Source organism: Lacerta agilis, chromosome 9 (genome assembly GCF_009819535.1).
Source record: "Lacerta agilis isolate rLacAgi1 chromosome 9, rLacAgi1.pri, whole genome shotgun sequence".
Classification (NCBI taxonomy): Eukaryota; Metazoa; Chordata; class Lepidosauria; order Squamata; family Lacertidae; genus Lacerta; species Lacerta agilis.
Genome location: NC_046320.1, coordinates 61570315 through 61595475, shown reverse-complemented (window position 1 = coordinate 61595475; position 25161 = coordinate 61570315). Strand labels below are relative to the sequence as shown.

Sequence of the window (25161 nt, the reverse complement as noted above, 5' to 3'; positions counted from 1 at the left end):
CACCCCACCCCTGCACTCCTCTTCCTCCACCAGTGTGACTACGGAAAGCCTGCAAGCTGGACATGAGCACAGCAGCACTCTGCCCACTTGCAATTTCCAGCAACTTATTCAGAGGCATACTGCCTTTGACAGTGGAAGTAGAACAGAGCCATTGTGGCTGTTGTGCCTTGTCTGAGGATTTCTAGCTTGCTGCACTCAATGCCCTCTTTGACGTGCAGAGCAACACAACCTCCAGTGCATCTTTCCCTGTCCTTCCTATGGAGTTTATACCAGGAGTCAGCAAACTTTTTCAGCAGGGGGCCAGTCCACTGTGGGGGGCCAGACTATATTTTGAAAAAAATATGAACGAATTCCTATGCCCCACAAATAACCCAGAGATGCATTTAAAATAAAAGGACACATTCTACTCATGTAAAAATACGCTGATTCCCGGACCGTCCGCCGGCCAGATTTAGAAGGCGATTGGGCTGCATCCGGCCCCTGGGCCTTAGCTTGGGGACCCCTGGTTTATACCCTCTCTTATACCCACTATATCAATGCCATCTTCAAAGACCAAGTACTCCAGTTCACCTGTCTTGATTCCGAGGCTTCTAGCGCTGGTGTATAAAAACTTGTATGTAGTCTTTGTCTTCAAGTGTTTTTGGCATTTGCGTATAGAACTGTTGTGGTTTGGCCTCCCTGAACTGCTTTCTTTTGCCGCTGCACTCACAATGCCTAGTTCTGCACCTTCCCCCATTTAAATGTTCATCACTTTATCAATTTCATCGCAAAGGGGAGATTTGTTCTAAACCGGACCCTCTTCAGCTCCTGTTGGGTCTCCCCCCAGTGCAATCAGTTTAAAAGCTGCTTTTTAGTGTTAAGTACCAACAGTCTGGTTCAACCCTGGTTCAGTGCGGCCCATCCCTTTTATACATGCTCAACTATAATGTCCCATAATGTTCCCTGGTGCCTAACAAATCCAGCCTCCTCCTCCTCCTGACACCATCATCTCACCCACGCATACAGACTATCAAGCTGCATCTGTCTAGGTTGGGTGGCCATGTGATTATAGGAGCAGGAGCCTGCTCACATATTATCCCCATTTTAAAGCATCCACACAGGTTACTAATAGTTTATTGAGCCCAATTTTAGGTGCTTAAAATTACACTTAAAGCCCCAAACAGCCCAGGAAACAAATATTTCATAGAATCACAGAGTTGGAAGGGACCCCCAAGGGTCATCTATTCCAACCCCCTGCAATGCAGGAATCTCAGCTAAATATTTGAAATAATACCTTCTCCCATGCCAACCTATCTGGTCCTTAAGACCTGCCAATGAGGCCCTCTTGGTGATTCCTATAAGGGACAAGGTTAACAGGGATCATAATAAGGCTTTTTCAGTGGCTGCTCCAAAACTATGGAACTCTCTCTCCATTAAGGTGTATTTCCCCACAGTACGATACTCTTTTAGGAGGACAGTGAAAGACTTATTTCCCCAAGCTTTTAGAGATGAGGCGATATAATTTGTTTGAGGTCAGTTTTGTATTGCACTCCTCATTATTTAATAGGAGTATTTTTTGTTTTCATTTCTCCTGTGCTTACATTGTATTGCTTTAATTGGTTTCAGAAATATGTAGTGTGGCTTGCCCACAAATCAATACTTAAATCCTTTGATTTCAATATGTATACTGAATGTATGACTAATATTGGATATAATTTTATAGAATTAATTTATTGGTATTTCATCATTAATTGAGCACCACCGTCAATAGATTCACCTTTCCCTCCCAATTGCATTTTTGTTGATTTTCCAGAATCAACATAGTTGGAAAGCAATTGTTCTAATATTGGACCACAGATAGTGTTGAAATATACAGTAGCTTCCTTGTTTATACTTAGCAATATATCAGTACACTGCTCAAAGTTATTGCTCCATTGGGTCATTTGCCTTCTGCTAGTAAATGTATCATAATGAACAACTTACAAAGGTATTGTTAGTTCTACCAATCTGATTTCAAGATTACTGTAAGTGTATAAATACTTGTAAGTTTAGAGTTACCTGTACCGTACTTGGTTTTGACAGGAGAAATGCATTTTAAATAACAACTGCTTAATTTGTGAAGTGGCTTCTCTACAAAGAATGGATTTGGTTGGATTTTTGTATATTTTGATCAGAGGGAAAACAAAATATGTATTTAACATTTCTTTCTAATATCCAGATTATAAAAATCAAAGTACTGCTGCCATCAAGATATGCACTAGCTGTTTAGACAAGAGAAACAGAACAAACAGACAGAAGATAGTCCATTTTCTTACAAATCAAACAGAAAAGCTACTTTGGAATATAGTATTGTACATCTACAATCGAGCCACACTCCAGCGATCTTTGACAGTTCACCAATAGCAGCTTGCTAATTACACCGTTCAACGCCCGGGTCAGATAAGATTGTAAGGCAAGAGAATAGTCCAACTACTTCCCATACAATAAACACAGGGAACTCAGCTGACTGCCATAAAGATTAAAGTCCCTGTTAAACTGTTTTCCTATGAGAAAGAGAGGGGTGCTTTTACTGAGGCCAGCTATTGTGTTCCTGTTTCAGCAACAGAGCAAAACTTCCACCTGCGTTAAATTCTGGACAAATAAATACCCGTGATTGGGAATTGTAATTTTAAAGTTTTTGCCCTGCCCTACCATACGCCAAAAGCAGACCTCCTTGAGCAGCAATCATCAGACTGAAGAATGAGATCAAACTCAGTATTTCAAAGCTAGACCCTTCCCTTTCTTGCTCTTATTTATTTGTTAGTCGCTTCTGCCCAGTCTTTACCCAGGACTTACAACTCACAGCCTCAACCCACGCCACCAGCCTCCTCCCCCCCCCCCCCCCGCTTTTGGGGCAAATCCCTGCTCCCCGCGGCCTTCCTTGACAGAAGAATGAAAAGCAATTTGAAAATAAAACAATGAAGCCTCCTCCCTCGTTCCTGGAGGCACCGGCTCGTCGCGGCTCCGAGGCCAAAATATTATCCCGGAGCCTCCGCGCAGCTTCAGCCGGGCCTAAAACCTCCTGCCTCCACCGATGGGTACCGAACCCCTTCATCACTGACAGACAGAAAGATGACAATTAAATAATAATAATAATCCTGAGGGGAGGCGGAGGAGGAGGGAGAAGGGCCGGCACTGAGCCTTCCTTCCCGATAGGCGCCCACCCCACAAGCCGGCCAGACTCGTCCTGTCAACGAAGGGAGAAGGAGGCAGCCGGTCGGTCCCCCGCCTCAAACGCCTCAGGGCTGCGCCGGCACCGCCGCCGCTTCTCCCTTCCTTCCCCTCAGGCGACCCACCCCCCTCTCGGCCCGCCTAGCGCTCACCTGCGCCCGGCGCTTCACATCGGTCTCTCTCCCCCGACGCCGGCCCCGCGGCAATGACAACGCCGCCCGCTTGCTCCCGCGCGCGGCCGGCTCGTAGCCGTAACAGCGGCGGCTGCTTGCGGCGGCGGCAACAGCAGCACCAGCTGCTGCGGCAGGTTCCGCGTTTGTTCAAAATCACGCGCCCAGCGCCATTCCGCCGCCGCCGCATCCCATAATAGCTCGGGCAGCGGCACCCTGGCAACCGGCGCCGCGTCACCTGCGCCAAACAGCCAACCAACCCGCGAGCCCGCCCTCTCCCTCGCTCGCTCGCTCGCTCTCTGTTTCTCGCGCCGCGCTGGTTTCTCCCGCCTTCCCACCTCAAAGCGCGCTCCACTTCCGCTCAGGCTCCCTCCCCTTTCGGCGCTTCCAGGGTCCGTGACGTCACGGCGCAAAGCCGTTGGCTCCGTATGGTTACGCGGCTGCGTCGTCGTCTCTTTTTTAGCGTAGCGTCTGGCGCCGGAGGAGGCGGAGTCGGCGGCGTTGTGTTTCCCCTCGCAGGTTGTGGGCGGGAAGGGGAGGCGCATCCAAGATGGCGGCGGCTGTGAGGCAGGAGCTGACCCAGCTCATGAGCTCGAGCGGCTCTCACAAGGACCTGGCGGGGAAGTGAGCGGCTCCTTTTTCTCTCTCCCTCCCCTTCTCCCGTATTAGCCAGCGCCGAGTCCGACCGGGGTTGTGGGGTGGGGAGAGGAGAGGAGAGGAGGGAAGGGGAGCAGGCAGGAGCATCTCTTGGTTGAGGGAGGCCTGCCCTCCTCTCAGGTCTTATTCTGGATCTGCGTGGCGCTGGTTCGGTTCCCTCCGTGTTCTGTTGGGCCTTGTGAACCTAGGGCGATCTTTATGGAAAAGAAGAAGAAGAAGAAGAAGTGTGGGTTAAGAAAATAAATGGGTAGCTGTCAACATTAATTTAGTAACAGCAACAGCAGTGTTTCCTCGCACCAGTTCCTGGGATTTTAGCAGAAATTCATTCGAACCCGTAGATACGGGCCAGCGGTGCTTCCCCATCTAATTCGAGTCAAATTATTTATTTATTCGGTGTGTTTCTATGTAGCTTTTCAGGTGGGCCTTATAGAGCAGTTTATGTAAAGCTCTGTGGGGTGTTAGGAGACAGGCTCCTTCTGGGGTTGTTTGTCCATCTTTGGTCCCCAACCCTGCACTCAGTTCTCACCTGTGGCTCTTAGATTTTTTGGGGGGGGGTGTCTTGTCGTCTGAGTAGCCCAGGACCTCCAAACCCACTGCCCAGGCTTACACCCTGGGTGGTAACTTTGGAGCTGCCAAAGCAGTGGTTTGTCTGTATTGTCTCTCAAGACGGATGCCAACAACACAGACTTCCAGGAATTGGCCTCCCATGCAGCTGTAGTTGAAGCTTCCCTCCTCTGTCTTCAATTTAGTACCCTAAACCAGTGTTTTTCAACCACTGTTCCGCGGCACACTAGTGTGCCGCGAGATGTTGCCTGGTGTGCCGTGGGAAATTACTTTATAGATAGTCAATATAGGCACAGAGTTAATTTTTTTAAACATTTTCTAATGGTGGTGTGCCTCGTGATTTTTTTCATGAAACAAGTGTGCCTTTGCCCAAAAAAGGTTGAAAAACACTGCCCTAAACCACAGGAGATTGCACTCAGAGTTGAAAGGCAGGATAATATGGAATTAATGATGTCGTAAATACAAGTATACCCAGCTTTTGCTTGATGCTGTTTGGCTGTTTTTTTTGTTTGTTTTTTGACTGCTCATTGTATCTCAGCATAATGATGTGCTTTCACACTCCCTTTTGGAGGACTAAAAGGTAGTCCCTTGCATAACATTGTACTCATGTGTTTCATTAGAGTTAATGCAAGAAAAGGTGAAAGAGGAATTGTCAAATTGTGCCCTTATTTCTATGACTAGCCATTTCATTGCAGTGGGAAAGCACCAGAGCTGTTGGATCTCAGGATTTCCATTGAAATGGAAAGTATGGCATGTACATACTCTAAAATGGTTTAGAGAAGAACAGCATTCTAAAATATCATGTACATGCACAAGATGTAAAGCTAATTTTAAAAATACAATAATTTTTAGCAACATAGGTAAAGGGACCCCTGACCATCAGGTCCAGTTGTGTCCGACTCTGGGGTTGCGGCGCTCATCTCGCTCTATAGGTCAAGGGAGCCGGCGTTTGTCCGCAGACAGCTTTTGGGTCATGTGGCCAGCATGACAAAGCCGCTTCTGGCGAACCAGAGCAGCACACAGAAACGCCGTTTACCTTCCCGCTGGAGTGGTCCCTATTTATCTACTTGCACTCTGACGTGCTTTCGAACTGCTAGGTGGGAAGGAGCTGGTATCGAGCAACGGGCGCTTACCCCGTGGCAGGGATTCGAACCGCCGACCTTCTGATCAGCAAGCCCTAGACTGTGGTTTAACCCACAGCGCCACCTGGGTCCCTTTTTTAGCAACATAGGAAGCTATAATAAGTTAGACTGCTGGTCCATCTAGCTTAGTATTAGCTCTGTATTCGATGATACTTAAAAGTTAACTATTTTTTACTGCATTCTGGCAGGTATCGTCAGATATTGGAAAAAGCGATTCAGCTCTCAGGAGTGGAACAATTAGAGGCATTAAAAGCCTTTGTAGAAGCAAGTGAGTTTAATTATCAGTTTTATGAATTGTTGAACGACAGCTTTGTAAATATTTAATTGCAATCGGAAAAAATGAACGGTCTTAGAAATCTCTGTACATTGAAACAGGCATCGATATAGCATTGGGAATTTGGTAGGAAAAAGTTTGAGGTGTCATTTTTAAGCATGAATACTTTGACATAAATTCCATCAAAATCAGTGGGATATTCTGAATAAATGTTTCTAGGCTGTAGGAGGGTTGTAACCTTATAATCCTGTTATCCAAGGTTATTCTCTCTGCAAAATATTAATACTAATATAATTATTTTGGCACCTGATCATAAAACTGTGCAGTAGTGATACTTCTGCCAGTGCAGGGGCAGCAGTCCCCCCCCTTCTGTGCCATGCAACTCATATTCCGCATTTCACAATGGTGACTCCTGCTAAGCTGGGAACACTGTCACTGCATCCCGAGCCTTTTTTTATGATAGCACAGCAACTGAGTTGCAAACAGATGCTATGTCAGTGTAGCAGTTTTATGCCCTGGCTGTTAAGAGCTGGTACAGCTGCCTAAAAGTTTGAGTCGGAAACCAGGGCCTTAACAGTGGTTAAAGACTGAATGCTTGTTAAAATGACAGGCCTAACAACAATGTATAGCCTGACTTTCTTTCCCCCTTGTGTCTCTTAAACCAGTGGTCAATGAAAACGTCAGTTTAGTGATTTCACGCCAGTTGTTGACAGACTTCTGTACCCATCTTCCAAGCCTTCCTGATGGCACAGCCAAAGAAATCTACCATTTCACCTTGGAAAAGATCCAACCTCGTGTAATTTCATTTGAGGAGCAGGTAAGAGCAAGATGGTGATTAAATTTCTATCCCAACCTTCCTCCCAAAGGAGCCCAGGGCAGGAAACATCAAAGTGATTTAAAAATAAAATAAAAAACATTTAAAAACATGTGAAACAGACACATGCCCTCAGCTAATAAGGTCGTCAAAAAAAGTATGTTTCAGCCATCAAATGCCTGGGTAAACAACTATTTTTAAATTCCTCCTGAAAGGAAACATAATGAAAAAGACAGAAACACCTCACCAGGAAGGACATCCCAAAAATGGGTAATTGTCTCCAAGAAGGTTCTGGCAAACCAGTCAGATAAAGAAAATGTATATTGAAATATTTTCAGTACTGTACTCTAAAATATAATAGATATCACTGGCATATAAGCTTTGCAAAAAGGACAGCAAGAAAAGGATATCCCAAGTCAATTTGTTCCAATAATGAATACAGACTTCAGTTTTGTTCATTCTGACATACTTTGCTAACTTTATTAAAACAGTCATTAACTGAAGGTAGCTTTGTTTGCCTTGTAGTTTGCTGCAGCTTGTAAAATTTGTACCAAATTCTACACCACAAATTTCGCTTCTACGCTTGAATAACTCAAAACAAAAATCACTATGCTTCTTGGCAGTTTGTATCCTAATGCATCCCTCATATGCATTTGATTGATAAGTATATTTAAAGATATTGTGGATCATGTAAAATCAGATTATCAGTTTTCAAATAGGCAAAACACCACTGATAGGAAGCAGATAATACAAAGGATATTAGAAAGTAGATCAGTTTCCTGTTGGATAACTTGATTGCATTATAATTTAAGTCCTCGTTCTTCCCAGGTTGCTTCTATAAGACAACATCTTGCATCAATTTATGAGAAAGAAGAAGACTGGCGGAATGCAGCACAAGTATTGGTGGGGATTCCTTTGGAAACTGGACAGAAGTAAATAGTTGTTAGAAAACCTGACATTTTTTCTTCATACATTGTATATCCTTTTGTACTACAAATGCTTCATTTGGGTATATTCTGGATCTGTTTCCTTGACTCTTCAATAGTTTTGGCTTCTCTGATTGTTCTGTGACAGTTGCACATACTGTTTTGACAGATCAGTGATCCACCTGGAAACTTTTTCTGTGGGGAACTCATAACCCTTTAGTGCTGCTCATGTTGCAGTTATAATCTTTAGAGCACAGTCCTATTTTTGGTTTCAGCAACCTCTACTTTTTATTTTTATTTTTGCACTTATTTTTATTTTGATTTAGATCCAAGTGTCTTCTGTGGAGCAGTGCCTAGAGTTGAGCTGTTTTTTGCTTACAAAAGACTGCCATGGACCTTGTTGCTAGCTTCCATCAAATAGTGTATTGCGTTACGATGAGTAGCCAACGTGCCCTATAGGTTTTAGGACTACCAAGTCCCATAATCCCTGAGGGTTGATGGGAATTGTCGTCCATAGCATATAGAAGGGCGCCACATTGAATGCATTTGCATTAAGACAGTGGGTGATATTAAAGTAGACCTATTGACATTAATGGACCTAAATTAGTTGTCCCCATTTTAATTGTCTACTGTGAGTAAAACCTTATGACTATTACCATTCAAAACTAACCAATAAATTACATTTTCATACCCTCTTGCGGGGGGGGGGCATTGTATGTCCTGCTTCTCCATTCATCTGGGGAGACATCCTTCCATTCAGCCAGAGTTGGCTGGTGGCAAACATTATTATACAGCGTGTAGTATTACTGTAAATTTCTGCAGGCCACATAAGTATGTTTGCAAAACTCAATGATGCAAATGAATAAACTCAGGTTTCAATACTGTCTTTTTTCTTTCTATTCAAGGCAATACAATGTAGATTATAAATTGGAGACTTATCTAAAAATTGCCCGACTGTACCTGGAGGATGACGATCCCGTTCAGGCTGAGGCTTACATCAACAGAGCATCTCTTCTTCAGAATGAATCAACCAATGAACAGTTACAAATTCATTATAAGGTGAAATACTAACATTCTTGTTTTGAGTGAAATGAAGTAACATATTGCGTAAAAGTTTTATCATTATGGTTTTGCATGTTCCTCATTTGCTGACCTCAAGGTTGCTACCCTTGTTGCAAATCAGGATAAATAAAAAGTGAAGCCATCTGTTAACTAGATGTCATCTTCAAACTGCAATTTTCACCATTTTATTGTGTGAAATCTTATTATGGTCTCCAGGATTGCTTTTTTGAGTTATCAGCTTAAATGATGAGGAAGGCATTTACAGCTTTGAGATTCCAAACTATGCCCACATAGTTTGGATGGGAGATAGCCATAGTATCTGTAAATCACTGTGGCTAGGGAGAGGTGGAAAGCATTGTTCATTACATACTATATTGCTTCCTATATAATTCTCCTAAGGATACATTTCTCAAATGAATTCTTCAGAGAATTCCCTTCCTGAATAGTAGGGAGGACATTCATTATTTGTTGATGGATGGGGATAAACAGGCTACCTGAATGGCACCCATGTTTGTCTTAGCAGCCCATTGGATTAGAGAGAATTTCATTATGTAACATGGGATCCAGTCTGGTGGTGACCACTTACACTAAAATGTACTCCAGGACTGTTCATATTACTGCATTTTTGTGATGACTATTGGTGTTTAACACCTGACTGGAAGGCCAGACAGTTGAAAGCACACGATAACCTAGTTCTTGTGTGACTTTTCTATGATTTGAACATGTAACTCCTAGATTGCAAGTCATTCCATTCTCTGTACCCCTGCAGTCTCTACCTAGTTTTCCCAAGGGCCACTTTGGTGGTAGCTGTGAGCTTGATGCACCCAACTCCCCAAAGTGTCCTGCTTCAAAGTCCCAGCACCACAATCTCTACTCTTTTTATATCCCTCTTGAACTGACAGGTTATTTGGGGTAGGGGCTGTGGTCCTGCTACTTCCCGAGATACAGATTTGGCCTACCAGTTGCTACCCTCTCATCCTGACCTGTAGTATGCTAATTGATGGAACCAGGTCAGTTGCACGAAAAGCCGCCAGTTGGATCCCTCAAATATTATTACTGGATTTATTAGGTAACATAGTGAGTAACTGTACGGATTTTTTCCCCTGTTTCAGGTGTGCTATGCTCGCGTTCTTGACTACCGAAGGAAGTTCATTGAAGCTGCCCAGAGGTATAATGAGCTTTCTTACAAGAGCATAGTCCACGAAAGTGAGAGACTTGAGGCACTGAAGCATGCCTTGCATTGCACAATCTTGGCATCAGCAGGTAAAGCAACACTTGATGACTGACATCTATATATACAATTTTCATTTTAGTCTTTGGGATTATATATATGATCCTGTTCTGCAAGGGGTGGGGGAGCTCTACTCTAAAGCAGTATGCATGCTATGCTTCCATAAAACAAAACACCTGCATAAGCTGCCACAGGTTGTCTGCCTTGTGTCTCTGGAATGTTTCATGTACAGTTTCATGTTAATGATTATGATTACTGAAACCAAATCATCTTGGTGGTGTAGCATTCTAGAGGCAGAAATTGCAGTTTGTTTCCGTAGAAAGGATCTAGCTGCTAAAGCAATCTGCACCTAGCAGGTATAATTTGAAAAGTCATCAAGTATTAACAGTTGAGTACTTTGCTGTGGGCAGGCAGGAAGAAATTGGCAATTTGCTACTGGCTCGCAAAAAGGCAGCTGAGAAAATGCATTGAAGTAGAAGTGAACAGTACTGAATTGAGATGCCCCATTTCACAGTATTCTCACTATTTTTCAGGACAGCAGCGTTCCCGTATGTTAGCTACTCTCTTCAAGGATGAAAGATGCCAGCAGCTTGCCGCCTATGGGATACTGGAGAAAATGTATCTAGACAGAATTATCAGAGGGAACCAATTGCAGGAATTTGCTGCAATGCTCATGCCACACCAAAAAGCAACAACAGCTGATGGTACTTGGGTCTCTTAAAGTGTGGGTGTACCCTGTTCTGAGGGGCACTCAGACATTGTTCCCTTCTGTATATACCCTTTCAAAATGAGAATTGCTCCACTTTGGGTCAACTTTAGTAATCAGTTACATTGAGGCTTTGTATCCTTTTATTCTCCCATGTTTGGAACCTAGTTCCATGAAAATTCTAATCCATCGTTTCCTAAAGCATGGTATGTTTATCCCTGGTCATACTTGAAAGGTTTCAAAGTGTACACAGCAGAATTTTTAAATTTACTTCATAGTTGTAGTAGTTTTTTTAACTGCAGAAAACAATTCAAAGATAAAATAGTATTTTCACCCAAGGAGGGCTATGCCAGTAAGACAAAACAGTCAAAAGGGGTATGCAATTATTGTAAGTTTTGGAAACACTGCTCTAATCTCCTTAGCCATCATGCAGTACTTTGGGCTTCCATCAACATTTGGGCTGAAATTTCCTTTCTGTGAGCTTGATAAAGATGCAAAAAAAAAATTACTCTTAGTTAAGCAGGTTTATATCCTGTTCAGCACTGATTTAAAGCCAATAAATCATATTATGAAAGTTTTGATAATATCATAATAATGTAAGCCAATTTCTTTCTACCTTTATTACGGAGCAGTATTGATGGAACAGAAATTGAGGACTGCATATGCTGCATACAGGTTTTTTTAAATTATATTTGACTTGTAGCCAAATATATGCTGATTTTCAAATTCCTAATACATTGTCAGTTTCTATTTCAGGTTCTAGTATTTTGGACAGAGCTGTCATTGAACATAATTTGTTATCTGCAAGCAAACTGTATAATAATATTACCTTTGAAGAACTTGGAGCATTATTAGAAATTCCTGCAGCCAAGGTATATAGACTTGTGTACTGTTCCTTTGTGCTGTCTGCTCAACAGTGTTCTTATGATTCAAGTGACTGAAGTAATAATATTGCATCTGAGAAATTGCTTTCTTACAAAGCCCTGCAAAAGCTATGCACTGCTGCTTTTGTTTTGTTCAAACTAAGCTAGTTTTAATAATGAGTAGTTTGATGAAGAAGTAGTCCGCTCTTCTGCTTAAAGCTGATGCGATCAAAAAGAAAGGAACAAAAAGTGATTGATGGTGGTATAAGATGATGAGGATTATTTATTTCTATACCGGGGGGGGGGGGTGTTAAGAGTATAAAAGCACTAAAATACATACCATAGTATAGGTGGTGACCATTTTGCACAGAGGTTCCGTTCCTGGCCCCCTCATGCAATGATGGAGCGCACATAATCACACCCCGTTCCACCCCTCTTCTGCCCTCTTCCAGGCTCCAAACAATCTGTGCATCAGCAGTTGCACATCTATTGGATGTGTGTAAAATTGTCGCCACCTATAAAAAAACCAAACAACCGCCTCTACACGCACACAGTTTAAAAGGCCAGAGATTGCTTAATTAGCCACAGGCCTGGGAGAAATGGAGTGTTGTTGCCTAGTTCTTAAAGGTACTTGTGGCCATATGAATTTGGGGTGTGGCTGAAACAGAAATGCCAAGTCCCTATACATGTGCTACTCTTTTGGGAAGGAATTTATTGGCCGCACTTTCCAGCCCCACATACTCTTTCTAAGAGGACTGCGATGAGGCTGCTCACCTATACTCGCGTGGACTTGCGTCTGCGGAGTGACACCACTTCTGAATCCGCAGGTGCCTTTTGCATTCCTTTTGACCTTGAAATTAAATCATGCTGGAGGTCACTTGTAAGGTGGGGATCACACAGAATTATCTCACAGTGAATTTAGGGACTGACTGGTATAATCAACAGTTGCAAAGGTCTCCTGCAGAATAAATTGACCTGTATAACTTTTCTCTACCACCGACACTCCTATGTACACATACATGTGGTAAAAACCGTATCAGGAGTGGGCTTCTGTTTATTAAAAGTAGATGTCCTTTTGGGTTTTGTTTTTCAGGCAGAAAAGATAGCATCCCAGATGATAACAGAGGGTCGCATGAATGGATTTATTGATCAGATAGATGGAATTGTTCACTTTGAAAGTAAGTTAAGCTCTAGCTTATTCTTGCTCTAGGTGCGGTTGAAGCACATGTAGAGCACAAGCAAAATATTTTAGCCTGGTGTACAATCAACATATGACAAAGTTGTGATTCTTGCTGTAGCCAGCAGATGGCAGTAGTGTCCATGCAATACTTTGCTATGAATTCCTGTATTCCAAAATACCTGTATCTGCAGACCTGGTAACAGAAAATTTGCTTATGCAGCGAACGAATAATGGCAGGAAATTTTAACAGAAACAAGCAATGAATGCAAGAATAAATTCTTCTGTTGTCTTTTAGCTCGTGAAGCCTTGCCGACGTGGGACAAACAGATTCAGTCTCTCTGCTTCCAAGTTAATAACCTTTTGGAGAAGATTAGTCAGACTGCCCCAGAATGGACAGCACAGGCAATGGAAGCTCAGATGGCTCAGTAGACTTTCATCCCCCCCCCCCCTTCTGTCGAGATTGTTTGTTTATTTTCATCTAAAAATGTGAAGCTAGCATAAGAACTTGCGGCTTTGGCTCAACTTCTGCTAGAACCCTAACTAGACAAAGGTGTAGATGTGTGTATATTATGTTTAAACCCCAAAGGTTTATCTTAAAGGTATGGTAGCACAACATAAACATTAAGATGTTTAAAAAAATAACTGAATGGAATACAATGTTTTTTAAGTTTTGCATTAAAATTTCAGTTGTTTCGTGGCCTTGTGAATATTTGTGTGTGTGCGTTGAAAACTGAAGTGCCATATTCTGTTTAGCTGTAGTTATTCCAATAAAGGCAGGCTAGAAATTAATCAGATTCACTACCTTCAGTTGTCATTTGCTACATCCTACCCTCCCCACAGAACTTCCATCAGGATAATTGATTTCATGTGTTGAATTTACAGTCTGTGGAGCTGTTTGTTAAACCTTTGAAGGCTTTCATCCTTTGTTTATTATCTATATATATAAAATGCAAGTGTCTCTGCGTCCAGTCCGTGTGTCTCTGGGTTTGCGCTACTGCGCATGTGCCCCAGGGACACAGGGATTGGATGGAGAGACATCTGACCGGCAGTTGAAGCGGGGCGGTTGAATCCGAACGTCGGCGCTCCAGAGGCCGAGGAGGCCGAGAAGGGAGGCCACGCTGCTGCTGTCGCCGCTGAAAGCCGAGCCTCAAGGACTAGCGGCCCAGGAACAGCACGGAGCAGCCCACCCTGTGGAGCACCGACGTTCAGCCAGCTCCCTCAGGGGTCGCCCTGCCACTTTGCGACGGAGGGAAGAGAAACGAGAGCGGGTCTCGCTCGCAGGCAGCGCACGGCGGAGCCCGCCTCTCCCCTCAGGACCGCGGCAGAGCCTCAAGGCAATGGCCGCGAACCCCGGCGAGGACGACGAGGCTCCCTCGGCGGGGGAAGCGCGGCAGTGCGGACGTCCATTTCTCACCGGCGGGGAAGCGGCGAGTCGTGAGGAGGCGAACCGGCACCAAGCAGCGGCTGCGGAGGAGAGCGGGGGCGGAGAGAGGAGTTTCCCGGGGACGCGGTGGCGGCGTTTCCCTCAGCCATGCCTGCGTGAAGAGCCCCGCTGCCTTTTCCCACAGCCCCGTGCCTGCTGCTGCTGCCGCCTCCGCCTCCTCCTCCCTATCCCAACCGCCATCTTCCAGCCCCTGCAGCAGCAGCGGCAGCTCCTGCCTTCATTTCCTTCCCACCCTCTCCCTCCTCAGTCTGCTGAGATTCCTGGGTCAGGCAGACGGAGCGAGGGCGGGCGGGGAGGAGGGCAGGGGCGCGTCGGAAAACAATGGAGATAGCCAAGCGTCTTCGGCAATGGGGATCGGGAGTTAGGCAGGTCCTCCTAACAGTCATGCGTGAGTTCTCTCGGTACCCTCCGCTCGCCAGGAATAGGAATTTGCGACGCATTCGTGCAAGCGCAGGTGGAAGCACTGACAGGGAGGGTGGAGTGTGTTTCAGGCTTGCTTCTCAAGCGGCAGCGGTTTGTTTTCCTCCTCCTTCGCTTCCCCCGCCTCCACCCTTTTGAATTTGGTTTCAAGTTGAAGGGAGGAGTGGGAGGAGGCGTCAAAAAGCACAGAAGCCCTCCGGACAGCCGCCGCCTCGCAAGGCTAAGTTTAAGGCAGCAGGAGGGTTGCTGAAGCAGGAGTGGTTTTTTTTAAAAAAATCACCACATATGTTCTAGCGCCCGTTATTTTAACGGGCTGAAACCACTAGTATGTATATATAGCCTCTCCATATACAGAGCAAAGAGGAAACTAGTATAAGGAAGTTGCCATCCACTCTAGCCAAATATGTGTGCATGGGAGTAGATCTGGCCCCTAAATCTGTATGGGCAATGTCTAGTGAAACTAAGGGACAAGGGGTGAGGAATAGTTATAGTGGGAAAACATTTATTGACTTCAGTTATGCAAAAACCATGTAAATCAATATAGTTCATGTGAATCTTAGAACTTGGCTGTCCCAATGCATAATTTTGAGTTTTAATACAATTTGGGTATTCAGGTATGATCAGGGCATTCAGCTTTATATGAGAATAAACCCTATACTACCCCTTCTCAGGTGTCTACTTAGTTTACTATAAAGGAGAGTTAATTCACTCTCTTCTCTCCCCATCTCAAATTTATAATGGTAGCTTTATGTTCTTGGGGTGTAACCAGAGACAGGAAGTGCAGATGAGAATCTCACAGACACACAGCATTCAAAGCTAGTTTTTTCTGATCTTATGTTTATATTCTTCCAAAATGTCATTTTAAGGTTCACTATGTAGTTACTGGATGATATGAAACTGTGGTGTCCCACTTGTTCAGAAAACTTCCATGTAATATAAATGGACTTCGCCTTCTTTGTCCCAGTCCCCTCCACGCACCCCAAAAATAGAGAGTTGGAAAAGGATTTATGTCATATTTCCTGTTTATTCAGATGGTCGCATTCTAGAGAGATGGAACAAGTCAAATAATAACCCAGTCTTCTTGGTATTGCAGACTTTCAAGATCCACAGAACTCTTCATAGGGCTAAATTAGTATTGAGCACGAAGAGTTAGAAAAGGCTGTTGCATGGAAACTTCTTGTTTTTCTCTGCAAGATGTGTGTTAGGGTGCAGATCAAGAAAAACAACTTTTACACATGCGTTGTTGGTACTTAATTGACATAACTGAATCTGGAAATTAGAAGGGGAGACAAGCACAAAAGGGAACACCTACTACTATGAATTGGAAAGAGTTGCTGCTGCTCCTTATACACTAATTAAAATACACGCAGGTGTGGAATAATTGGAAGGGCAAGAAACTGAATTAACAGCTAAAAAAAACACTTAGATTTGTATAACCCCACAGGTTACCTGGGCGATTGTAGAAGCTTTTTTGAAAAATTCACATTACCTCTTAACATGAGCAACAACTAAACTGAACTATAAATGCAATCAAAACTCTCAATTTCCCTAGAAGATTCCTTGTTGACGCCTTCTATTGATGTCTCTCTTGAGTTGGCAAAGAGCACATTGAGGGCAACACCAGACAGTGCAGAAGTCATCGCAGAGGGATCCCTGTTAAAAAGAAACAAGGCCACTAATAGATAATAATTGGAAAGAGAAATATTATATACAGATGTAGAGTCAACAGGCAATTGGGACAAACTTCATGTGGAGCATATATTTAAATGCCTGTAACTGAACTCCAAAGCCTTTTGTTTTGGAGAAAAAACTGCAAGTAGCAAGAAAGGGCAGTAAAAGTAGATGGAATCTATTGGGTGATCTTTGCAGTAGACTGCCCAAGGAGTCTGGCTCCCGACTATTTAACAATTGTAGCTCTGTGACAAGATCTTACAACTCTCAACACCCCTAAGAATCTACAGTCCTATTTTGAAACAGAAAAATACAGCCAAAAAAAAAGAATGAAAGGAAACTACAGTCCTTGGGATTCTTTGGGGAAAGCTAAAGTGCTAAAGTGGTGCAGTTAAGCCTGTGGTTTGCGTGCATTTAGCTTCACATGTGTGGCAATTAAAAGCAAAAAAACATTAAAAGTGGGCAGGGTTCCGGGAAAAATGACTTTGGCAATCCCACTCGCCATTGAACCCAATGTGCTTTGGCTTTAGGTGCAATCCCTGGGATGCAACCCCCGCATAAGTTGGCTTACTGTAAAGAGCATTTAAATGTGTGGCATGGATGTGACCTACGTGCTCAAGTCTGGTACTAAAAGTAAATGTGTAGGTGTGCTCAGAGGCACCTTATTCCTTAATTATATAATAATAATTAATACCATAATTTATTTAGACCCTGCTCATGTGGCTGGGTTGCCCAAGCCACTCTGGGCAGCTTCCATCATGTATAACAGGCATGTCCAACAGGTAGATCACGATCTACTGGTAGATCACTGGACGTCTGCGGTAGGTCACTGGTAGATCATTGGCTCCCCCCAAAGAAGCTGAACAACTGTGGCTCCCCTTAAAAAAGCTCAACATTTTACCTCCTCCCTAAAAAAAACTCAACAACTTTGACCCGAAATCCCCCCCCCGCCCGCCCAAAAGGGGGTAGATCACTGCCAGTTTTTAACACTGAGTAGATCGCAGTCTCTTGGGAGTTGGCCACCCTGATGTATAAAAATAATTTTAAAAATCAAACATTAATAGTAACAACCTGATCCAACATTAAAAAAAATCACAATGACTTTAAAATAAACAATATTCAATAATCCACTAGAATCCAATAGTAAACAGTAAAATTAAGCATCAGCAAATAATTAACAGTTTAAAATTATCAATTACAATAAAGAATTAGTAATGAGAGTATCTACACGGACATACACATGCACGAGCTGCTGTTTTGCACCTGAGGTTCTAGTAAAAATAAAACAACTCCACTGTAGATCCTTAAAATCTGGATCCGCCCTCGCCAAGCTAGCTACACTTACCGGGATCCTATACTTTGTTCGGTAGACAGCCCTCATTGCCATACTTGAGCCGCAGCAGCAACATTCATTCATATCCGCAGCAACTTGGCACCCCAAACACGGAAAGCAAAATGTTCCACAGAAACCTAGACAGAAGAGAGCGTGAAGAGGGCATCACTTAGCAGAGTGTGCCTGCCGGTACAAGAAAATGACAAGCCTTACTAAATACAAATAACATCAAAGTCTAATAGTGTGGGAATACACTTCGTGGGTTCCTTTGAACCCGCTATTATTTGTTTTAAGTTAATGTTAATTATGCACTATTTTATGTATTCCATGCAAAAGCGAAAGCAAAAGTAAGGCTCAGTAGGCATCTTGCCACTGAGATCCCTCCGCCTAAAATTGTAGTTCCAGAGGTTTAAATTTGTCAATGATCGTTTATTCTGCTTCCCGCCTTTTTTGGGGGCAGCAACAGCGTTCCTATTGGTAAATATATCGATCATGACGTTGCACTTGGTTGTCAATAAAAGGCTGCGGCTCCCCGTCTTGGGCAGATAGTCAGAATTTATTAGTCGCTTAGTTAGTGGGGTTTTTGGGGAGCGGGTTGGATGGGTTGGATGGGTTGGAAGCGCGTGCAGGAGGTAGTTAGGTCTTAGCTTGCGGAAGATTTGGCGGTAAAGGTTTAGATAGCTTTAGTTTTAGCATAGGCTTAGATCGCGGAAGATTTGGCGGTACAGATTTAGTTAGCCTTAGCATTGCGGAAGATTTGGCGGTGCAGGGTCGGTTAGCTTAGGAAAAGCTTAGAATAGTGATAGGTATAGGGAAGTGTAAAAGCCTATGCGGGTCAGCCAAAGCCATTCAAAGAAGTAACGTTGTCTGTCTTTATTTCATTTTAATTTAAACTTTTTGGGGGTCTATTTAGCCTTTATGCTTGGTCGTAACTTTAGCCTTTATGCTTGGGTATGTAACTTTAGAGTAACTCAGGAGGTCGCAAGTGTTTGTAGATACTTTCACGAGGCATTTTCATCCGAACCACTCACACACCTTCAGATTTAGCCTGGCGAACAGCGGCACGGTGCGCGTTTATGCTCCGGAATTATCGGCCGTTCTGTTCGCAGGCGTGGCCGGCGCCCGTGCGGAAATGCATGTGAGGTGCTGGCCGCAGATCCCCGGCAACTGGAATCCCGTGTGTAGGTGGCCTAGACCTACACGCGGGAAGCTCCAGCAAAGAATCCCCGCATAATAGGTGATTGGAATGGGGAGATCTGAAAGAGCCACTATTTGTTTTCCTCCACAGTGAAAATTTCAGTCCTGCTTCCTTCCATTTTCCCAGCTGCCAATCCATCCTTTGCCAGGTTTGGGGCTAAACGAAAGTCAGTGGCAAAACTGACTTCTAGAACGATGTGCCCCAGAATGTAGTAGGAGAATTATTTAGGCTTTTTTCAAAGAGGAATGTTGAGCTGTCCTCCGTGAATCGATCTTACTAGTTATTAGCCACAACAGCTGCAAAAAAAATTGAACCTCTTGTTAGCAAGTGAGGGGGACAAACTCTGTTTGTGGGTTTCCCAGGGGCACCTGGCTGGCTGGCTGGCTGGTCTCAGAGATAAAGTGTTGAATCAGCAAATTCTTTGCTCTGATATAGCAAGGCCGTTCTACTTTTGTGTAGCTCTGGATTTTTGTGCCAATGCAGAGTCACTTCAGAGATTCCATGAAGGATTGATCTCTTTTTTGCTTCTCCCCCACTGGGTGGATGAATATGTGTGTCCTGCAAATATCAGCTGTGTACACATTACTGTTTACTCCAGCACACTACCACTGCTGGTGTTTGAAGCCAAGAACACATGGAGCTGGCCACAATCCGTTAGTATAGTTTATTGAGATAAATTCCAGTTTGACGTGCTTTCCCTCACACCAGCTTCCATCCAATGGATGGGTCGTGTTTAAGCCATTGAACTGGAGTTTGGCATGGAGAAACAAATCAGGCAACGTTCACCTACTCAGGTGCGTGAATAAACATGAGAATATGGCAGGTAGTACTCTTTACCAAGCAATTAATATGTCTATAGTCATAGGAAGCACCATCTCTTCCCCGGACAAGACTCGGAAGGGGTTGAATCAGGAATGACTTATGCTTCTCGCTCCCCATTTTTTTGAACATCTTAATCAGCGATAAGCTCCTTTATAACCCACTTCTGCTTGCTCGCTTCCTGCTCTGATCAGAGGCACCCCAGTTAACCCAATTATTTATTGACTATCTGAAGTGAAGACATGCTTAGGAGTTGATGCAGGTGAGCTGTGCCGGAGCAAGCTGATTTGCTAGCTCGGCAGAAAGTCTTTTTATTAGCAAGATTATGCACACGTTTAGGAACAGTTTGACCTTCAGCAAGTTTACATCGTGAGCTGACACGTATGTTTCCTCTGAAATTTGCGAGACCTACTCCACCCCGTCATGTTCCTACCCAGTGGAAAGTGAGCCATGCCTCTGCGAAGGCGATAAAGGCCACAGACATGAGTGTGACGCACGGGACAGGCTGTGGCCTACCCAAGATCAGGCGAGGGTCATCGCTACAACTATCCTCTGCTGCCTTGTGAGAAATCTTTGGGAGAAGAAAAGGATATAAGGAGTAAACGCTACACAAATCCGGAGTGGAGTCCCTTAGATGGTCGAATGGCGACTTCTATGCTTCCTTCCGGCAACTCCTGCACCTGAGCTGGTGGCAAACTTATTGCTCTGCTTTCCTTTGGACCACATCAGTGAGGCAGAGAGAGGGGTCTTGTCATCTGGGCAGTGCAGGATCTCCAGAGACGCTGCCCAGGCTTGCACCAAGGGAAGGTCATTTCAGGGCTACTAACACAGCAGTCTGACTTCACCCCCAGAGGAGCACTCCATTGTCTCTCAAGACAGAGAGACGCCAACAACTACATCCTTTTGATCACAAATGCAAACAGAGAGTAACTTAAAGAATGATATTTGTTTTTGAGCTTCCCCCCCCCCCTTCTCCTTTCTTTTCCCTTCTCCTTTCTGCTCCTTTTCCCTTGCATGCCATGGGTTGTTGTTTCTTAAGTTGTAAGGCTGAGGGCAGGGATCATCCTAGTACACTGTACATATTTCCGTAAACTGCTCACATGACATCACTGCTCTCATGCAGAGGGAAAGCTAAGGGACAATTTTCAGGGAAGGGGCCATAGCTCAGTGGCAGAGCACGTGTTTTGCATGAAAAGGGTGCCAGATTCAATCTCTGGCACCTTAAAAGATGGCTCAGCATGACTTCTGTTTGAAGCCCTAGAGAATGAGATAGTCCAGTTGTTTGGCTTGATAAAAGCCTGCTTCCTCTTGTTTGGAATAACGTCGACACATCTTGCTTGACACCTGTCAAGGGAGACTGCATGTGCCAGTTGCATCCCTTGCATGCAACCAGTCTGCAGAATTTCATTAATGCAAGGAGCAAGGGGATTTCCCGCCGGAACTCAGTGGAACTCAGTTCTGGCACCTCAGGCAGGCGCCATTGCCGTTAGAAGAGAACAAGGGAGGCGTTCATGGTGAGTTCTGACACCTCTTTTTCTAGAAAAATAGCACTGGCAAGGAGTGCTCTAGTTGGGTGAAAACTGACCTGGACTCTGTGTTCATCATCTGAGGCCCTTCTTCATGCGCCTCTTCCATGTAAGGTCCAGAGGGTGGAACACGAGAACAGGCCTTTTCGGCAGTGGCTCCCCGTTTGTGGAATTTTCTACCCAGGGAGTTTCATCTGGCGCCTTCATTATATATATTTTAGGCACCAGGGAAAAACATTCCTCTTCAACCAGGCCTTTGGCTGATTCATATTCTACAGCTTTTACATGTGTTTGTGGTGGTTACTGTTTTTTTACTTCTGTTTTAACATGTGCTTTTCTTTGTTTCTTTTTTTTCCTTTATATATATAGTGAGAGAGTGAGGAGGGGTATTACTCACCATTCCCACCACCCTTCTGAGTAATACCCCTCCTCACTCTCTCACTATCTATAAGGGTCTGGTGACTTCTGCTTCAGTGTATCTGAAGAAGTGTGCATGCACACGAAAGCTCATACCAAGAACAAATTTAGTTGGTCTCTAAGGTGCTACTGGAAGGATTTTTTTGTTGTTTGTTTTGACAGCCAGTGGAGAGAGAATTGTGCTTCCATAGCGACAATGATGAGCAAGCTCAGACTTGTTCAAGGTTTGCATTGACCCTGCCTTTCCCAACTCAACCCGCTGAGTAAACCGCCTTAATCTCCATGAAAAAAGGAGAGCTAACCGGTATCTGTATCATATCTACTCACATACTCCGCAGTCACTAAAACAGTCGCACAAGCCTGTCTGCCAGTAGCTCTGTTGTGATGGCTGGATAACCACAACTTGTGGCTGCTGCGTGATCACTGACTGAGGGTTCATTTTCCAGGCTGCTGATTAAAAAGAGAGAGAGAGAGATGTTAAAATAAACAGATCTCCATTCTGAAAATACAGGAATACAAATGCAAGGAACATAATCTATACTGTGAACTGCCCTGAGCTCTTCGGATGAAGGATGCTATGCAAATGTAATAAATAAAATTGTCACTGAAATTCCACTCAATATTGATCCAGAGTAGATTCCAATGTATTGTATAGTTAGCAGAGTAAAAACTTAAAACACGTTGCAGGATTCCCAAAAAAACAGACCAGAGGCAATTACCGGTAATATTTCATCCAGCAGAGCTTGACTGCTACTGAAGGCAAATGAGCATAATGTTCACAAATCCTATACATTCAGGATTGGCACTGTCGGAAATCCAGTTGCAGCAGATTTAAACTTAACAATAACATATTATAAGTCTAATGCTTAACACTAAGCATACTACTTACAGAACACCACGCCAGAAGAAAAAGAGATGGAAAGAGAAAGTGAAACCCAGGTTCCTTCTGGCCCTTCTTTTATAGACACCCTGACAGAAAGAAATAACAGAACCAGTTTAAGCCAGCTGTACTCAGCTTCTCTGAAGGTATAACCAGTGCTTTTTCACCCCTAAACATTTTGTGAATCTTTGTGCTTTTGTCCATTTACTGTATTTATTTTCCCCGATTTGAACTATCAAATGGTGATTTTCTTGAGTCAAAATGAGAGTACCCCAAACATTTTTTTTTAGATAAAAAGCACTGTCACAAACCTTCTGCTTGCTTCTTCCACACAGAGAAGCTTCCAGAACCCTCTTGAATTAATTAGAATAGGAAAGATCCCTACACATCAGATCAATACTTTCTGCACTAAGAAATGCAAACTGACAAAAATACATAAAATACATGTTACTAGAGAGCCAATCTGCATATGTGCCTGAGTTTACGCTGGACTGAGAACGATGTTCATCTCTTCCATCTCTACAGTTCTATGACCCTATGATTCTTTGTTTTCTGTGCATTTGAATACCTCGTAAAATTCCATAACCGAATTTTGCATAAAATCAACAAGCAGGCTTTTGTTCAGGTTTGGATACCATTTTGAATCAAGCTGCTGGTCTGAACCTTCCCTAAGTGAACTGATTTTAACCCCCGGTTTCAAAACTGCACGAGTGATTTATTTATTAGGATTCCCGAGCAGAGCTTGCATGAGATAGGATTGGGTTCCTCGTTCACATGCTCCCCCTTTTTTTTTTTTAGATACTTCTGCAAACGCAATGTGGAAGTTGTCCTCCAACCTTTTCTTACAGGTATCAGAACTGGAGCTTCCCGGGGTAAAAAAATAAGCCCCCATTCAGCAACACCACGGGAGACCCAGAATGCAGGCAAAAAAAAACCACACTGCCTGAAATAAACCAGGCAGCATGTTTTATGCGCAAAGCTTTTTGAATGCGATTGGAGCACCCAACCTGATTTGTTCCCCAGTTACTCTCTGTTTTCCTCAGTTATTGTAGAACCACCAAACCCCTTCCAAATTTTGCAGATATTCCTGGCTTACATATGTCCATTTGGATAGTCAGTTCTGTTGCAGCATGGGCCTGTTTAGACACACTCTTCATAAACCTTAAGTTTAGATGCATTCTTGATAAGCCTAAATGACCAACACCGATTACAGGTTACATTTCCCCCCATCTTTTCCCCGGGAGGTTATGTTAATTGTTAGCTTATCGCAGCATCCATTTCCAGGAGTTCCCTCTACCAGCTCTTTCCTCTTTTCAAGCAAAATCAGACAGTAACGCCACACATGCCACTTACCAAGCGTTTCAAAGCGACAGGTCCCTTCGCAGCCGGTGGTACTATAGAGATACCTCAGTTCAGCAAGCAGCCTTTGTCGGTTTAAGGAAGTTGGTGGCAAAAAGAAACGAAACTGCTTTTGTTTGTTCCGTTGAGCATAATAAACTGGTATCAACTTGCGGACTGGCCACCAGGTAGTGCATTTTTTTGTGTTAATAGCAAAGGTGGATCTGAGTAGGTACATGCAGAAAAAGATCATGAGGAGACATGCAGACCCTCCCAGTGTCCCTATTTTTCAGTGACAGTCCCGGATTTACAGAAGCCATCCCAGTTTCTGATTTGATCCTGGAATATCCCATTTTTCCTTAGGACGTCCCTATTTTCATCGGAGAAATGTTGGAGGGTATGGAGGTTAGCACACTTCCTGCCCTTAAGGTCATAACATTGAGTCACTGATGCTTATTCATCTCATCTCAACTCATTTTATTTCAGCTTTAAGCCCATATACGTAACAACCAAAAACAGAAAGAGAACAGCACCACAGTCTGGTTTACAATTACCCCAGAGTCGTCCGCGACTGGACCTAACGGTCAAGGGTACCTTAACCTTTACCTTATTTCACTATTGTTGTGTCAAGGGCATGTTGCAGAATGCACCAGAAATAAAATCTCCAGTCTGGAAGGACCACAAGTCTCTAATACTGCTCCTGGGCCAGCAGCTGTGCAATGGGCAGAGACTCAACAGGGGACACTTTTCCTGGCTTGGACATGTGTTGATGAGGAAAGTTTTATCTGCCGAATTTCTGCATGCCCTGCGTCACAAGAGCCCCGTGGAAACTCAGCAGCTGGGGCAGATGGGAGATGCAGTGCAAAACATCTGGAGGGCACCAGGTTGGGGAAAACTGTCCTACAAGAAAGCAATGCATTTGTTCACGGGGCGTTTGCTCTTCCTTTCCTTGTGTACCTGCAAACATTGCTTGGTTTCTGTTAACTTTATTTAATCCCTGTCCCTTTTATTTTTATTTTTGTGTTCTGCAAAGGAATAGAAAGGCCTTGTCTTTGTATCTTTCACGGATCATGGCAAACACGAAAGGCAGGTTAGCAACTACCCTCCATGGAAGAAGGAAACTGGCACATATTAAAAATTAGAGAAAATTAGGAGGGGATCTTGCAGGGCCAAGTGGTTCATTGCAGCTGGTGAGCGCATGGCTGACAGCTTTACCCTCCATGAATAGTGGGGGACAGGGGCACCATCTGGGGGGAGGTGAGGGCCCCCCCCAATTTCCAATGAGGGGGCCGGGCCCCCTCCATAGCAGTGTGCACACATTGTACAGTACCCGCCTG

The 25161-nt window shown here is 43.9% G+C and overlaps 2 protein-coding genes across 3 annotated transcripts; one reads left to right on the top strand and one right to left on the bottom strand.

Moving 5' to 3' along the window:
* Positions 1-3843: 3843 nt before the first annotated feature.
* COPS4 (COP9 signalosome subunit 4) lies at positions 3844-13485 on the top strand. Of its 2 annotated transcripts, none has more exons than XM_033160748.1 (10): positions 3844-3983; positions 5911-5990; positions 6662-6813; positions 7639-7742; positions 8642-8795; positions 9911-10061; positions 10563-10733; positions 11492-11607; positions 12692-12776; positions 13074-13485. In XM_033160748.1, exons 1-10 carry the CDS (start codon positions 3910-3912, stop codon positions 13205-13207), a joined length of 1221 nt encoding a protein of 406 aa, XP_033016639.1. In that variant the 5' UTR covers positions 3844-3909; the 3' UTR covers positions 13208-13485. The 2 variants fall into 2 exon arrangements, with proteins under 2 accessions (XP_033016639.1, XP_033016638.1); XM_033160747.1 differs by having other exon boundaries at positions 11480-11607.
* Positions 13486-15637: 2152 nt separating this feature from the next.
* On the bottom strand, positions 15638-22059 carry LOC117052975 (placenta-specific gene 8 protein-like). The gene is made up of 3 exons (XM_033160408.1): positions 21934-22059; positions 17659-17783; positions 15638-16295 (listed from the first exon to the last, which is right to left on the bottom strand). Exons 1-3 carry the CDS (start codon positions 22043-22045, stop codon positions 16191-16193), a joined length of 342 nt encoding a protein of 113 aa, XP_033016299.1. The 5' UTR covers positions 22046-22059; the 3' UTR covers positions 15638-16190.
* Between the last annotated feature and the right edge of the window lie 3102 nt (positions 22060-25161).